The 15,109-nt window shown below is 37.4% G+C and overlaps 1 protein-coding gene across 1 annotated transcript in view; it reads left to right on the top strand.

Moving 5' to 3' along the window:
* Nucleotides 1–15,109, top strand: part of ADAMTSL1 (ADAMTS like 1) — a 367,415-nt gene that overhangs the window by 21,184 nt on the left and 331,122 nt on the right. The window contains exon 3 of the mRNA XM_027766822.1: nt 6,280–6,325. Coding sequence (XP_027622623.1) covers nt 6,280–6,325 — 46 coding nt within the window. The remainder of the gene's footprint in view (nt 1–6,279; nt 6,326–15,109) is intronic.

The raw sequence follows: 15,109 nt of genomic DNA, 5'->3' as shown, positions 1-15,109 counted from the left end.
GGTTGCTATAGGATATATGCGTTCGCCAGAAAGACAGAGAGAGATGGAGAGACGGAAAGCGAGAAATCACCCCCCGGGGGGATGGCTACACCGCAATCCCTTCTCCTCCATTCTCTTCTCAGGATCTTGGGTACACATGCACACACACCTAGTGTGAGTTTAAGCCACCAGGTCCGGGACTTGAACTATGGTTGACTACATGGAAGTCCAGCGACATAGCCATTATGCTGCTGGTCCCCTGGATGGTTTGTATGTGTTAATGACAGACAAATAAAATATGTCTCCGTATATACTAATCTCATAAGTGAATTAAAGTCTGAATAATCAACAAGTAATAGCTTACAATTGGGATGATTTCCATTTTCAGGAGAAGGAATTAAGTCACAATAAGTAAGTGGCTAGGAGAAAAATGCTAAAACAAAAAAAACTTCCTGTAATAAATTAAGAATGAAATATATACTATTGATAATATTTATATTTTGTTCTTCTCTTATTGGTACAGTACTTAACTCACTAACACAGTCCCAGAACTATTTCATAGTTTGCATTGGCAAGATCCATGACTTCAATTTTCTAGTATCAGTGGTCTGTAACTTTTCTCAGAACATCTGTGGACTGAAATTTCTAATATTTTTATCTCAAAGGTGAATTTTACTATATTTAAATGTGAAGGGAACCACTCTGCTCTTTTATATTATTAAACTAAAAAAAAAAAAAAAAAAAGAGTCAAGGAAGGAAAAAAGGAGAGAGAGAGAGGAAGAAAGAAGAAATAAATATTTCTTATGGCTTAATACGTAGATGAGGCTTTTGTGACCAAAATAATAGCTTGGATGAAAAAATTCACACCTGGCAAGAATAAAATTCTTACAGTGGAATATTAACTTTGCAACTGAGGTAAAAATTATATTCAAATTTAATAAATTTAAACTTTGGGAGAAAAACATTCGCTTCTCTGAAGTTCTCACACTGCATTTTCCTGGTGAGTGTAGTTCTCTTGGAGATGTTCCAAAGTGTGCCCAGGCATGCTTCACTCAGAGTGGCTTTCCCAGAACTGAGGAGCAGCTGATAAGCTGCATGGTTACAATAAAGTGCAATGAACCCTCAGGCCAACTCCCGGCTCAGCTTCCCAGATTTTTAGTTTAGCATTAATATACTGCACATCTTAAGTATCTCATTCCTTTTCTTTCTGTGTTATATACTTTGTAGTTAGTCAAACCTGGGTTCCAGCAGTTCTCTCTTTTCTGTGTTTCGTTTGTTTTTAATTTGCTAGTGGATGTGTATACTCTCCAGAGAGAGACAGACAGAGGGGAGAGAGAGAAAGCACCCCGCAGTGGTGCATGGTCACACTGCAGTCCCTTCTCCATTTTCCCTCCCTGTCAAGATTTTGGACACACACACGTACACTCTGCATGTTTTCAAGTTGCTGGGGCCAGGATTCAAACCATGATTTGGATCCAGGTCACGTAACCATTAGGCCACGTGGTCGATCCCTTTTCTGTGTTGTTAGCATTAAGCTTTCTCGGCCTCAGTTTTCTCATCTTTTAAATAGGAATAATAAAATCGCACAGAGATATTGGAAGATTAAATATATGTACAAAGAATACTTAACACTGGGCCAGAAACCTATAGCGGGCACTGAATATGTAATCGAGGCTAGTATTTCTATTACTATGTAATCTAGACTAGTGTTCCCATTAGTATCCACAACTTGACAATGTCTTTCAATAACAAGCACCTTGGCAAATGTATCCATTATTACTTTAAAATTATATTTCAATCAAATTACATAAGCTCTAAATAAATACAAAGTAATACAGTAAAGAGAAAACAGTTCAGGGGCATAACTTTTTTGGGGGGGGCAGCTCAGTATAAGATATTCTTTGGTAATTATGATAGGTATTTTTTCTTTGCCTTGTTTTTGGCTTTCATTTTGTTTTTCCTAATAAGAAATATTTAACTTAATCTTTTACATGATAAACTTATATCTCCTATTATCCAAAGATCCTTGTAAAATCAGTGTAGATAATTATAACTAAAAATATCTGGGGAAAAGTTTATTTAAATTCTTGAAGCAGGTATTTTTCTTCTTAGCTTTGTTTTTGTTTTTAGTAATAATAGCTCTATAATAATCCCTTGCTGATGGAAGAGTTTTCGCACATCACCTCGGTATGTGACCATAACTTTATGCACTGACATTTACACATCCATTTGACAGATGAGAAAACTGAGCCCCTCAGAGGGCTACAGGCTATGCAAGTAGAAGAGCTAAATCTGTAACCCAGAACTTCAAACTCCCAGTTTTAAATTACTTTCATTATCCTTTTCATGGACATAAGGTTAAGAAAAGAAAATCAGAAGGGAAACTTCAAAAAGATCATGAAAAACACATACTATGAAACAAATTATGTATGGATTTCAAAAACTGTTTATGTTAAATAAACTCATACTCGAATTCCATTTTTCTTTTTAGTTTTTTTTATAGGATGCGTACACTCACGAGAGAGAGAACGTGCAAAATCATCCCCAAGGCAGTGGCTAGGCCACAATCCCTTGTCCTCTGATCTCAAGATTTGAGGGCATGCATGCACACCCAGTCAGTGTAATTTTCAAGCTTCTGGATCTGTGATTTGAATCGCACAGTTGGCCATATGGCAACTTACCGCCTTAACCTCTATACCACCTAATTCTGTTTTTCTGAGAACTTTGTGAAGTCACCCTGTACTAAGAGGATAAAAAACATAGACTACTAAGGTATCAATGTTAATACCAGAGTTCACTTGTTTAAAGCAAGAAGTTAACATTGTATCTCTTCCGTTTTAAAACAATATTCAGTACTTCCCCTGTGCCTACTGTGAAAATTAAAAGGTTTTCTTGTCATTTAGTGCAATTTCTCAAGTAAACTCCCAAGTTTGAAAATTACAAAAATATGTATCTTCTTGTATGTCCTTGTATGTTTGCTTACAGTTTCTTCTCTATATATCTTTAACCTCCTTACAATATCTATATCTTACTTCTGTCATGTGTTAAATTGATTTATCAAATGCCCATGTGATACTTACTATGTGGTAAGCACTCTTTGAAGTGATTCAGAAATGTTAACTCACTAATCTTCAGAACAATGCCATGAGATAAGTATTATTACTCCGTTTTACAGTTTACATTTGATAAAACTGAGGTACAGAAACATGTCGCTTTGGGGCCGCCAGGTGGCGTGGTGGTTGGGACGCTGGACAGTCCCACATGGCCAACCATAGTTTGAGTCCTGGACCTGGTGGCTTGCTTTCTCACTTTCTCTCTCTGTCTCTGTATGTCTCTCTGATCAAATTAAAATAAATGAGTGAATAAACAAAATTGAATAATTCTTAAAAAAAAAAAAAAAGAAACATGTCGCTTAGATTCCAGAAAGAGGAGTATAGTTTCAAAATGGAGTGTCTTAACCACTACACTATGTCACAGGAATTTCAAAACTGAAAAAACATTTAGCACATACTGATGTCCAAATGGCATGCTACCAAAGGCCTTCCAGTTGTAGAATTCATTACCTTGTAAATTAGCATCATCTGGTCTAGCACTCATCTTTTCAGACTCAGAAACCTGGTAATATTTTTAAGCAATAGTACCAACAGTAGATCCTTCTCTTTGGGTGTACTTTTAATGGCTCAGCCCTAGTTTAATGTCTCAAACTATTAGGTGTCGGGAAAGTCATGACATTCCTTTCTATGCAAAAATGCATCGTGACCTTCCCAATAACCCAATAGAATCCCATTTTATTAACTTACAAGGAGTAGAAGTATCCATCACATGGACCAAAATACTCACATCAGTATGGCCAGAATTCTCTTCCTCTCAGCAGTCATGGAAGTCCAGATGGCTCTTGGAAAGGAGCCAAGTCAACATGGCATCATAACCAGGAGTGTTCCTCAGACAAACAGAAAGTCCATTGATATCAGATAATCAGCACGAGTCCTCTATAGCAAGATAGCAACAGCTTTGCCAATGGGATGTGAAGTATTTGAAGTTCATTGGTAGTCTGGGACATTGCTGGACTGGGACTGACACATGTATTGCTGTCATGCACCTTTTTTTTTTCTTAGTCTAATACCTAATCAACCCCTCTCTTTTTGTTTTTCCTGCATATCAGTGTCAATTTGGTTATAGTCAAGTCCTTAGGCTTAAGACTCCTTCTATCTTTTTAAGTAGCCTTTTATAAAAGTCTATTTTCAGATGATATTTTCTTCTTGTTAACATTCTTGTCACAAATACTATATAGCATTTTTTTACACTAAATTATGACCATGTGACCAATTTTCTTCATAGCAAAGACCAAAGCATATTCATTCTTTGTGTTTCCCAAAGGGAGCTTTTTGGCCAGCACAAAACAGGAGCTCTAGGAAGTTTGTTGCACACAAAAGTGAAGTAGAAGGTATTAAAGCCTTGTGATTGTGGATGTGAGTTCTGAATCCAGATGGCCTAGTTTCAAATCTCAGCTCTACAATTTGATAATTGTGTGATTTCAGCAAGTTACTTAACCTTCTAAAGATTCACTCTTCTCATAGATAAAGTGGATATGATAATAGTAACCTATCTCTCAGGGATTTTTAGAAAATTTAATACATGTAACAACATTTAGAAAAGTACCTGGAAGGCCATAACTCTTAGTTATTAGCATAATAATTCTCTCAGAATTCCATGATATATTTTTACTTAGTTTTTTAAAATGTGTGATATAGGGCCAGCCTGGGTGGATACAACATGCCAGCTGCACAGTTCAAGTCCTGAACCTTGCTTGAAAAACAGGCTTGGCACATGTGCATGTGTGTCTATAATCCCCAAAGGAGGAAGAAATAGAGAAAGGATTGTAACATGAATAGTCCCTAGAAGGGATACTCTCACTTTCTCTCTCTCTCTCTCTCTCTCTCTCTCTCTCTCTCTCTGTCTCTGTCTCGCATACACATACCCTCTAGCAAATTTTTTTTTAAGTGTGACTTATTTTGAAAAGAGCAGACTACTGTTTGTCAAGGTTTAAGTGTCATCATTTAGTGTTTTAACAAAAATCGATTCTTTTTTCCTCAAGAATTCAGTAAAATGGAACCTCCCATGTATTGCTGGTAGGAGGTAATAATGGTACAACCTTTATGCAATATAATTTGGCTATATTTATCAAGGGTTTTACAAAAGTTCATTCCCTTTAGTCTAGTAATTTCCCTTCTAGAAATTTGTTCTAAAAAAACAGTCAGAAACTTGAATAAAATATATGCATGGAGATGGTTTATCACACCACTATTTATCAAACCCTAAATTGCAAATTACTCAAATGACAATAGAAGAATTATTACACAAATTATAGCATTCAATGGAATATTATGTAGCTCTCAAAAAAGTGTGTTTATAGTTATTTAATAGTTAAAATATATGCATGGAGATGGTTTATCACACTACATTTATCAAACCCTAAATTGCAAATTACTTAAATGACAATGGAAGAATTATTATACAAATTATAGCATTCAATGGAATATTATGTAGCTCTCAAAAAAGTGTGTTTATAGTTATTTAATAGTGTGGGAACATACCTACAAAAATTTTAAGTGGAAAAAGAATAGACTACAAAATTATGTAAGTGGTATGGCTTCCACTACACTGGAAAGGAATAAGTAGATCATAATAATAGTAATTGTCTTTAGATGAGGAAACTCCAGAGGACTTTTTTTTTTTTTTTCCCTTTTTGTATTTTATCAGAGGACTTTTTTTTTTTTTTTCCTTTTTCGTATTTCATCTTTCCAGAGCCTCTATAATGAGCATGTACTTTCAGGATAAAAATAGTTTTATATGAATTTTAACTTTTTATATACTTAGAAGTGAGATTTTTTAAAAGACATATTAAATGTAAGTTACATTTTTATCACATTGAAAATCTGTTTTTTTCAGTATAATATCTCTTCATTTTTATATCAGAAATAATTAAGAAAATGGGATTAATAAGTATTTTTCAGAAAAATGCACTAATATTTATTTGGTTGAATAGAAATTAAGTACTTATTTTTAAAAAAATACTGGAAGGCAATCACTGCTTAGTTTCAGCTGCTATAAAGAAGTAAATTTAAATGTATAACTTTTTTTATACCTTCTCAATTTAACATTTAACAGTAACTCCTCTAAGCCCCTACTTAGAAGAAAAGGCAAACCCTTACACTAGTATAAAGAGGAAATTGTTTTTTAGGAGTCCAAATGTTAAGCTTTTCATAGTAGTAATGAGACGTTTTTCCTTTTGTGACCTAGGAGCTGTGAAGGAAGAAATATCCGGTATCGAACATGCAGTAATGTGGTAAGTACGAGGTTCTGTGATTGTGATTATGCATTTTCTTTTTCTTAGCACAGTAGAGTGCTAGGCAGTTTTAGGTATCCTCAGCAGTATATCAATCATCTAGTATTTCACTAAGAGTGTTTTATCTTGTACTGTACTGATTATGTAGTATTAAATGCTATTTTCAATATTTAGTATTACCTTCTAATTATTTGACCAGATTGAAACTATCTAGATCATTTCAAAACAAGGACTCTGCATTTCCTCTCTGCTTTCTGCTTTTTCACAAATCGGTCTCATAGAAATGAGTAAAAGGGATGGTAAAATGAGTAAAAGGGGAAGCTCTTGGGAGATGGTGAAATAAATATTACTTAACCAAACTCAGATTTGACAAACTCATTCATTCATTCACTCATTCAACAAATATTCAATGCCAACTGCGTGTGAAGCACTACACTTGCATAAGGATAAATAACATGTGGCCACTGTCTTAAAACATCTATAGTAAAGCAAAGGTGTAAAAAGAGAAGACAGATGCGTACATAACCACATTATAGGGGAAAATTTGACAAATAAATAAATAAAAAAAAGAATAAAGTTCTTTGTGGGTTAAAACTGGATCTTAAGGAAAAGATTATTTGAGGTATGGCTTGGAGAGCTATAGGACTGACCCATATTGGGTACAAGGGGATGACATTCAGGCCAAGTGGAGGGGATGCAGTGAAAAACATTGGGGACAGGAATGTTGAAATTGTGTTCCGAAGGGGCCGGCAGGTGGCATGGTGGTTAAGGGTGCTGGACTGCCACATGACCAACTCTCCACCCCACCCCATCAAATTAAAGTAAACAAATAAAGTTAAATAAAATAATTCTTTTTAAAAAAATGTGTTTTGAACACTAATTGCCATAGGATTATGTATAGCAGTGTGGAAGAGAAGTAGTGAAAGAAATTTTGAGGTTACACCATGAAGGTGATGTGAATGTTTGGCTTCCAAGTTTTTATTGATTCAGCAAATAATGGGAGTCACTTACAGTTTGGGAACAAGAATGCAATGTTGCAGAATTTCACTTTAGAAAAGTTAATTCCAGGGTGAGAAGAGCCTGGAACAGGGAATGGATGGGAGAAGGAAGTAACGAGGTGTAGGCTGGTAGGAAGTAGGTACAAGAGAGAACCACATTAAGGTCCCTCTTCAAGATCTGACATGCATTTGATATTAGACTGAGGGGCTGGAGTGGGAATAAAGTACACAAAGACGTATATGTATATTGAGAGATTTTGTACTTGCTGATCTCTTTGTTCGAAAATTTCATTCCTCAATATGTACATAATTGGCATTTTCATTATCCCAGTCTTGGCTCAAATGTCACTTTCTCAAAGAGGCTTCCTTGACTGTCTGCCTTATCTAATGTATTACCATACTGCCCCTCCCCATCTGTCATAATAGTCATTCGCTTTTTACTTTCCTTATAGCACTTAGCCCTACCAAAACTTATTGTATTTCAGGATTTCTTTGTATTGTGTTTCTCCACACTATGATATACCCCATAAACATCCAGAGTCTCATTCATCTCATTCACTCCTTAATCCCCAGTGCCTAGAACTGTTGACACATATTTATATAGTCAGCAAACTATAGATATTTGTTGAATGTGAAATGAATACTCAGGCTTCTGGAAGAATGGTGAATGCCATTATAAGAAGTAATAAATTTGGGAGTGGTTTTGGAAAAGAAAAATAATGAATTTGCTTTGAGAACACGTTGAGTTTGACATGTAGACTGGATTGGTCATTAATATATTCAACTAGGTAGTGAGGAGTTTGCTCTGGAAAACAGATCAGGGCCCAAGCCATAGAAACACAAAATAAGAAACACAAAGTTTAAAGATTTAAAAGCAGTATGTTATGTACAGAGCATAGGATGAGAACAAGAAACCTTGGAATGTTGTTGAACATTTGCATTATAATAGAAAGTACAGAGCCAGATATGCCATAGAAGATATCGTAAGAGAGGCAGAAATAGTAAGAGAGAATTCTGAGATGTTCATTCAGTCAGATTAAATATTGCCGAGAACTAGAAGACTTAAAAAAGGCCAGTGAGGTGCTGGACTCTTACATGGCCGAATGTGGTTCAAATCCTGGACTTGGCAGCATGCTTTCTTATTTTCCCTCTCTGTCTCTCTCTGGTGAGTTCACATACCCTATAACAAATTAAATAATAATAATAATAAAATTAGTAATAAAAAAAGCAGTAAGCAGAAATAAAAAAGATTAACTTTGTTTGAAAAAGAAAAAAGTGCCAATGAAAGAGTAGGTTCTATAGAGTATTAGGAACAAAGCAAGATTGCTGGGAGGAAATAAGAATATTAATCGGGAGCTTAGCTGGAAGAGTAGAAACTCTCTTACAAAGTGTTTAACAGGTATTTCATCATTTGTGAAGTCATGGAAGAGTTGTTTATTTAAAATGAGATACCCTTGGGGAACAAGTTGATACAGAGGAAGAAGCTGACAATAGGAGGAGGAAGAGGTTTACTGATGCCATAGATCCCAGAGGAGACAGTACGTGACAAAAAGAATAATCTTGGGACCAATAGATGGCATAGTGATTACATCACTGGACTTCTACATGACTGATCGCAGTTCGCGCCCCAGACCCAGTGGCTTGAAAATCATGCTAGGCATGTGTGCATGTACGTCCAAGATCCCAGGGGGAAAATGGAGAAGGGTTTGCAATATGGTCTTCATCCTGCAGGGGGGGGGTGATTTCTCACTTTCCCTTTTTCCCTCTCCTTGTCTCTGTCTCTCTTCAGTGAGTACACGCACCCTATGGCAAAAAAACTCTAAAAAAAAGAATCTTGACAAAGGGGAAGGATATATACTTCATTCTCAGAAGACAGAACAAGCTAAGGAAGGAAAGGAGAAGATACAGAAAGATTTTTAAAGAAGAAAAATGTGGAAGTTGCTTATGATAAATAGGGTCAACCTTCTCTGTAGGGAAGTTTTCTGAGTTACTTGCTAAAAGTAAAGGGATAAGTTGGACTTTGGAAAGTAAACAGGAAGGTCTAGAATGCCACTGGAGAGATTGGGGAGGAGCAAGCAAAGCAAAATGAAAGGAGGGCTAGGCTGTGGTTTGGGGGCTCGGTCTCACAGAGAACACGGTCAGCAAGGTTTTAAGACTCAGCAACATGGCATCACTGAGAAGCACAGAAATAGGAAAAGAGAAAACAGACATCAGGTGACAGAGGCCAGAATATTGATGAGATGAGAAAGATTAAAATTAATATAAATTATATGTATTTTAAAAGCCTGGTCAGAGAAACATCAGGAACTACAAGCCACAATGACAGGGAATAAGTAATTATTGAATTAAATTTTTTTCTAGCTAATTTCTCTGTTTGTGTCTAGGCTTCTAGGTCCCAGATAACACTTTATATTCTCCACTGCCATAACTGACTCCAATGCCAGTTGATTTAAAAATCAAATAGATACAGCTTTTAAATTAAATAAAGAAGATACCAAGAGCCTGTTTTAAAATCAGATGGAAAGATTTTTTTGATAAGACTATAACCTATTTCATCGATTTTCTCTACCTTTTTATTGTAATGATGTGAAGTGTCTTCAAAAAGTTGATAGAAAATGCATATTATGAAAAAACTGTGCATAGATTTCAGAATTTTTTGCACCAAAATAAACTCAGACTTAAACTTCTTTTTTTCTACAAACTCTTTGAAGTCACCTCATATCTCATATGTCAATTGTGGTTTGTTTTTAATTGCAATATGGCATTAAAGAATTATCTTTTTTTTTTTTGGAGAGGTTTTCACTATAGGGCACGTGCGCTCGCCAGACAGAGACAGAGAGACAGAAAGCGAGAAATCACCCCCCGGGGGGATGGCCACACCGCAATACCTTCTCCTCCATTCTCCTCTTGGGATTTTGGGCATGTATGCACACATGCCCAGCGTGAGTTTAAGCCACTGGGTCCGGGACCCGAACCGCGGGCAACTACATGGGAGTCCAGCAACATGGCCATTACGCTAACTGCTGGTCCCAATTAAAGAATTAACTTCTAATCATTTTCTTCCCAGCTTTTAGAATAGCAGGAGGGGCCTACCTATCTATCTATCCTAAGTGGATGAATGCCTAAACATCATGAGTGATACCTGCCTGCCCTTTCTGTAAAGCTCTTCTGAAGCAACTCCCAACTTCCTTGCTACCATGAGTGATTCTTGGACAGATGGAGGCTAAGACTGTGACCTAATATTACTTAAAGCCCAGAGCATAAAAAAAGCCATATCTTTACAGCTTGTAAAATCAAACTGACACTGAATTTTTTTTATGAGAGCCTAGAATCTTCAAATAATTTGAAGCTTTTCTTTTTCCTGGGCTTGCATTAGTCCTGAAGGGAAACTTAAGTGCAACAATTTCCCCCCCCCCCCAAAAAAAAAAAAAACAAGCAGAAAAATCTCTTAAGAAAGAATCTTTTCATAGTCACATTCCAATTTTGTAAACTCAGAAGTTCAGGACAATTCAGTTAAAAATTCCACTTGAGATACTTGTATTGGAAAAGCTTGGGGATCTCTTAGCTAAGCCTCCAGAGTCTCTCCTTAATCTCTGGACAGCTTCCTGGGGCAATTCTGACCTACTTGCCTTCAAATATTCAACCTCTATTCCTATTCTTTATATCATGCTACATATAACATTATTGGCGTCCTTGTTCCCCAAGATGAGATGAGGAGTAGAAAAGGTCTCCCTAACTTCTCTAACTTTTCTGGCATGCCTGAAGAATTTGCTCATGGGCCTTTAAAGGTTTATCGCTAATCACTCTATAGACAGAGAATATCAGTATAGGAAATTTAAAGTTCCCATAATCTTTGCATATTTCTCATAGTCTTGCTACCTTCTTATACTATTTTTAATTGATGCTAGGAGAGGTATTTTAATTCCTAGGGGCATAGTTTGTCTAATCTTTCCCATTTTGTAATTCTCTGCTCTGAAGAAGCAGCAAGACCCTCTCTCTGTGAATGAAAAGACTAAGGATATGACTGTTGGGAGAAACAATAGGTTTCACCAGCCATGTGAGTCATTTGGGTTTTAGAGATTTTACCACAAAACTGAGTGAATCCAGAGAGCCCTGAAAAAGATGTCCTTGGGTCTTGTCATCATGTTTATACAAATTAAACTTCAAATCTGTACCACTTGCATTTATTTTTTAAAAGAATTATTTTATTTAACTTTATTTATTTATTTTAATTATACTAGAGAGGAACAGAGTGGGAGAGAGAGAGGGAAAGTGAGAAAGCAAGCCGCCAGGTACAGGACTCGAACCATAAGCCAGCCATGTGGGAGTCCAGTGCCTATAGCCATCATGCCACCCACTGTCCTCAAACGTAATTATTTTTAATTGACTTTAGAGTATTGTTATGTTTGTTATGAACTTTTTTCTTCTTCACTGTCCTTGATCTTCATTTAAGCTGATATTTAGGAGACAGTCGTCATAATTAGCAACATAAGAAGACAAAATGCTTGTGGTAGTGGGAAAAATCTTCATTTCTTCAAGATTTTATTGCCCCACTGCAACACTTTACTGTTCTTAAAACAAAAATATATATTAAACCCAGAATGTTTTTCATTCCTTGTATACTTTGAGAAATAACACCAATGCCCAGTTCTCCTGACGTTTTTGTTCTAATGGAGGAAAATGGATCACAAACATGCAAACAAATCATTTAAAAGAAATGTGATGTTATGTAGAGAATTAAGTGATCAGTAGCTATTTTCAAATCTGATGGTCAAGGAAGTCTGCTTGAGAAGTGACATTTAAATGAGGAAAAAGCAGTTATATAAATATCCGAGCACAAGTGTGTCAGATAGAAGGAACAGCTAGTACAAAGAATATCAAATGTGAAGAGCTTGGTGTGTTCAACAAAGGATAAAGCCAGGCCAGCCTCGATAGCATGGTGCTAACACAGGGCTTCCCGAGGCTGAAGTCACACAGGAAACTCCTGGGTTTGTGCCCTGTGGTCTCCCTGGACACACCAGGCACATGCACACATGACAGTGATACTGGATGGCTAAAGTGAGGGTAGATCGTGGCCTGGAGGCCCTGTCGGGGGTACCTTTCTCTCTCTCTCTCTCTCTCTCTCTCTCTCTCTCTCTCTCTCTCTCAATAAATAAGTAACCCAAGAAAGGGAAGGGAAGAAGGAAGAGAGGCGGGAGGGAATGAACCAGTATATCTAGACTCTAGTGATCAAGAAGGCTAGAGTGTTGGCAGAAAAGAAAAGATGAAACCAAAGACAGGCAGGAGCTAGATCATACAGGATATTAGAATGTTTCGATTTTATTTGGATTAGAGAGGGAAACTCCTGGAGCATTTTAAACAGGAGAGACTAGAACTGGACTTATGATTTAAAAAGGTAGATTTGGCTCAGACTCCCTCTGGAGAACAGATGGCCAAACAGGGTGTGGGCACAGAGATGCCCCCGAGGAGACAATGGTAGTAGCTCGGGTGGGTGCTGATGATCGGTTGGACTACAGAGCACTGGTAAGATTTGGGGTATGTTTTAGAGACAGAATGGCTTTTCCCTACGCCACTTTGCCTTATCCTTAATCTGATATAGTTCACTGTTATGCTTTTCCCATTGTTTCTATAGAATGTCTTAGGTGCTATGTCTTTTCTCTTTCTCTCTTTTTTTCCCTTCCTTTTATTTATTTATTTTCATTTAATTTTCTTCCATACATTCAATCACATTATTATTTGTTACAAAATGGATATTTCAGCAGGTGAACATTTCTCCCTAGTACTGTCGATGAAGCTACCAAATATCTTCAACAGATAATACCACACCTCTTTGGGCTATTAGGGCCAGAGAAAGCAGAATGAGCCTGGGACATTTACACCTTTTCAGGCCTCAGTTTCTATACCCAAATAATCTGAAGGTTGGACGGAATGACTTCAAAGATTTCTCCCAGTTCTAAAATCCTATAATTCTTAACAAGTTCACAGGATTTGGATATGAGTACAGATTAATGAAGACCTCTATGTTGGTTTAGTGATTAGCAATAAAATAGTAAAAAGATTTAGTCTGCTCCATGATATAGTAAGAGTGAAGAGAACCACTGTAGGTAGAAGAAGCAGAGTTCTGGTCCTTGCTACACATTCTAACCATCCTTTTTTTATTTTTTTTAAGAGATTTTTGCTAGAGGGCACATGTGCTCACCAGAGAGACAGAGAGACAGAGAGCGAGAAATCACCCCCAAGGGATATGGCCATGCCACAACCCCTTCTCCAGTCTCCTTTCAGGATTTTGGGCATGTGTGCACACACTCCCAGTGTGAGTTTTAAGGCCTGAACTGTGGTTGACGATGTGAGAGTCCAGCAACGTAACTGTTATACCACATGCTGGTCCCCATGACCATCCTTCTCAACAGGTCATTCTCATCACGGAAATTGTGCAAGCCCATGGCATTCACAGAGTTGCTCACGTGGTCACCAATGGTGGAGGTAAATTCTCATTTGGCCTGTATGTCCATTTTTTTCATGGGGCCTTTATATGGCATAAAGTCAGAACATTTTCTGCTTTGTATCAGGGTCAGATAGTAACATATGGAAGGAATAATAACTCTGCTACAGGTCTTCCTTGGTTAGAATTTGGAAGAAATGGTTAGAACACCACTCAAAGCAGTGGATATAGCCCTGACGTCTAGACAGATACTGTACTCAATAACTACAACTGCAAGGTCAGTCAGTGAGCCTGCATAAAGCCATTTCCAGTCACGAAGCACACTAGCAGAGAAAATAGGTTAACTTTCTCATAATATAGTTCCTAGTCTCGTTGCTAAAAATAAGATACAATGGTACTGGTCAGGGCCATTTTTCATTTGTTTACTGGTTTATTTATTAATTTCTTCATCATTTGCTTAAACAAACGTTTATTGAGTGCCCAACTTTTATTCTTAAGCAAAGATATTAAGAGCTGCTGCTATCAATATCAACACTGGATACCTATTCTTGGAGAAATCAAAACCTAGTAGAAAAGACAAATAGACAGCATAATTGGCTAGGTGCAGGGTGCAGTGGTGACATAGCACCCCACAATACTGAAGCCATCTGGGAAGGTCCCAAGGCTTTCCCTGTGCACACACATGCACGTGCATGCGGTTGATTCTGGATGACTGTGGCTGAAGTAGATTGTGGCGTAAAGTACCTGTTGGGGTATGCCTCTCGTTCCCTCTCTCTCTCTCTCTCTCTCTCTTAAAAGAAATAAATACATAAACTTCTTAAAAATACAAAATAGAGGTGGGACCAGATGTTGGCATAATGGCTACATCACTGGACCCCCATGTAGTCGACTGTAGTTCGAGTCCCAGACCCAGTGGCTTAATCTCACACTGGGCACATGTGCGTACGTGCCCAAGATCCTGAGAGGAGAATGGTGGAGAAGGGATTGTGGTGTGTCTATCCCCCCTGGGAGGATGATTTCTCACTTTCTGTCTCTTTGTCCCTCTCTGTCTTTCTGGCAAGCACATGCGCCCCTGTAGCAAAAAATTTCCAAAAAAAAAAAAATACAAAATAGAGGGCCATCCAGGTGGCATGGTAGTTAAGGCAGCTGGATCCCACATGACTGACTGTGTGGTTTGAGTTCTGTACCCAGAAGCTTGAAAAACATACCAGACATGTATGTAGGCATATCTAAAAATCCCAAAAAGAGAACAGAAGAGAAGGGATTGTAGTGTGGCCATTGCCCGGGAGGGTGATTTCACACTTTCCCTCTCTCTCTCTCCAGTGAGCACATATACCCTATAGA

This window comes from Tupaia chinensis, unplaced genomic scaffold (genome assembly GCF_000334495.1).
Source record: "Tupaia chinensis unplaced genomic scaffold, TupChi_1.0 Scaffold143720_1, whole genome shotgun sequence".
Classification (NCBI taxonomy): domain Eukaryota; kingdom Metazoa; phylum Chordata; class Mammalia; order Scandentia; family Tupaiidae; genus Tupaia; species Tupaia belangeri.
Note: the sequence above shows the minus strand (reverse complement) of the source record. Positions and strands in the feature narration are given on the sequence as shown.